This window comes from Nestor notabilis, unplaced genomic scaffold (genome assembly GCF_000696875.1).
Source record: "Nestor notabilis isolate BGI_N333 unplaced genomic scaffold, ASM69687v1 scaffold30369, whole genome shotgun sequence".
Classification (NCBI taxonomy): Eukaryota; Metazoa; Chordata; class Aves; order Psittaciformes; family Psittacidae; genus Nestor; species Nestor notabilis.
In genome coordinates, this window is record NW_009942841.1 from 1306 (window position 1) to 3759 (window position 2454).

The 2454-nt window shown below is 59.8% G+C and overlaps 1 protein-coding gene across 1 annotated transcript in view; it reads left to right on the forward strand.

The window, feature by feature from the left end:
- LOC104411226 (signal-induced proliferation-associated 1-like protein 3) overlaps window positions 1-1678 on the forward strand; it is a gene marked incomplete at both ends in the record, with an annotated part of 2977 nt that extends 1299 nt beyond the window's left edge. The window contains 3 exons of the mRNA XM_010021601.1: window positions 81-243; window positions 402-978; window positions 1404-1678. Of these exons, the coding sequence (XP_010019903.1) occupies window positions 81-243; window positions 402-978; window positions 1404-1678 (1015 nt within the window). The remainder of the gene's footprint in view (window positions 1-80; window positions 244-401; window positions 979-1403) is intronic.
- Between the last annotated feature and the right edge of the window lie 776 nt (window positions 1679-2454).

Below are 2454 nucleotides of genomic sequence, written 5' to 3' on the forward strand. Positions count from 1 at the left end.
CTTTGTTGGGCTTCTCCCTCCTCTCCAAGCAGTTCGGGATGCATCCGTGTGGATTTCCACCTCTCCCGTGTGTTCTCTCTTCCAGCTGCTGAGGAAGAGGCACATCGGGAATGACATTGTCACCATCATCTTCCAAGAACCCGGAGCGTTGCCTTTCACCCCTCAGAACATCCGTTCCCACTTCCAGCACGTCTTCATCATTGTCCGAGCCCACAGTCCCTGCACGGAGAACGTCTCTTACAGGTGAGCTTCCAGCTGGATCAGGCCACCGCATCCCAAATTCCCCCTCTTGGAAGAGGAGACACGCGGAGCGGGCCAGGAGGGACCTAAACCCCAACTCTGAGCGGGATTCCATGCTTTCAACCACCTTAACCACCTTCCCTTCTCCCTCCCTTCCCAAGCGTGGCCGTCACCAGATCCAAGGACGTCCCTTCCTTCGGTCCCCCCATTCCCAACGGCGTCACCTTCCGCAAATCCGACGTCTTCCGAGAGTTCCTCTTGGCCAAAGTGATCAACGCGGAGAACGCGGCTCACAAGTCGGACAAGTTCCACACCATGGCCACCAGGACACGCCGGGAATACCTGAAGGACCTGGCCGAGAACTGGGTCACCAACACTCCCATCGACTCCACCGGGAAGTTCAACCTCATCTCCTTGGCTTCCAAGAAGAAGGAGAAGACCAAAGCGCGGCTCGGGGCCGAGCAGCACAGCGCCGGGGCCATCTCCTGGCGCGTCTCCGCCCTGGATTTCGCCCGTGGAGCCGAGATCTCTTGTGCTTTGGGAATCTCCAACGAGTTCGTGGTTCTCCTGGATCTGGGAGCCAAAGAGGTGGTGTTCAACTGCTTCTGTGGGGACGTCATCGGGTGGACCGCGGACGCGGCCACCATCAAGATCTTCTATGGCCGAGGGGACCACATCTTCATCCGGGCCGGGGAGGGTGGTGCTGAGGACATCAGGGACATCGTGCAGAGGTTGAAGGTGGGTCTCCAGGTGGAAAAGCACTTGCAGGGATTGTGGAGGTGCTGCTTGAGTGAGGGGTGATGGGGTTGGGCTGGAACGGGGGGAGTCCAGGTTGGATATAAGGAAGTTCGTCCCTGTGAGGGTGGTGGGACACTGGAATGGTGGGAAGTTCAGGTTGGATATAAGGAAGCTCTTCCCTGTGAGGGTGGTGGGACTGGGAATGGCTTGAACGGAGACATTTTGGCTGCTCCATCCCTGGCAGTGCCCAAGCCCCGCTTGGAGCAACCTCCTCTACAGGAGGCATCCCTGCCTATGGAACTGGGTCATCTCCAGCTCCATTCCACCCCAACCTGGAGGCTGTCTCCTGATGGGACACGGATCCAGGACCACCATGAGGAGGCCTTGCCAGCCTCCAACCCTCGTCCTGCCCCATCCTTCCCCAGGTGATGACGGACGGCTGCGAGACGGTGGACATGACCCTCAGGAGGAACGGGCTGGGCCAGTTGGGCTTCCACGTCAAGTACGACGGGACGGTGGCCGAGGTGGAGGACTATGGCTTCGCCTGGCAGGCGGGTCTGCGGCAGGGCAGCCGCCTGGTGGAGATCTGCAAGGTGGCCGTGGTCACCCTCAACCATGACCAGATGATCGACCTGCTCCGCACCTCCGTCACCGTCAAGGTGGTCATCGTCCCACCCCATGAGGATGGGGCTCCTCGGAGGTAGGAGACAGTGGTGGTGGTGGTGGAGCCCATGTCTACCAGTCAGGCTGGTGGACTCCAAGGAGCCCATGTCTACCAGTTATGTTGGTGCGACTCCAAGGAGCCCCTATGTACCAGTTGGGTGGTGCGACTCCAAGGAGCCCATATCTACCAGTTTGGTGGTGCGACTCCAAGGAGCCCCTATCTACCAGTTAGGTTGGTGGACTCCAAGGAGCTCATGTCTACCAGCTAAGTCGGTGCGACTCCTTCAGGGAGTCCATGTCTCCCAGTTAATTGGTGATGCTGGTGGAGCCCATGTCTACCAGAGTTAGGTTGGTGGTGGGCCTCCAAGGAGCCCATGTCTCCCAGTTGACACTAGTGAGAACATCCCCTTTGCGCAGTGGAGATCCCAAAGGGTGTGGAACATTCCCGGTGGGATTCGAGGGTGGGTATCCCAGTTTTCCAATGCAGAGGTTGGGCTGGTCACTGGAAACGGGGACTTAAAGAGCCACAGGAAGGACGTTGCTGGGGGGGCGTAAAGCTCTGCCCATGGCACTGGCTGCCTTTGGGTGCCCCATAAGCGCCGATCCCTGCCCCATAAGCGCTGATCCCCGTGGCTCCGTGCCCCATAAGGCTCAATTACCACTGGCCTCATGCCCCATAAGCACCGCGTGTGGCTTCGTGCCCCATAGGTGCCAATCCCTGGGGCTCCATGCCCCATAAGTGCCTCTCGCCACCGGCTCCCTGCCCTCAGCCCCGCTCCGTGTGCTCGGCAGGGGCTGGTCCGAGTGCGTGTC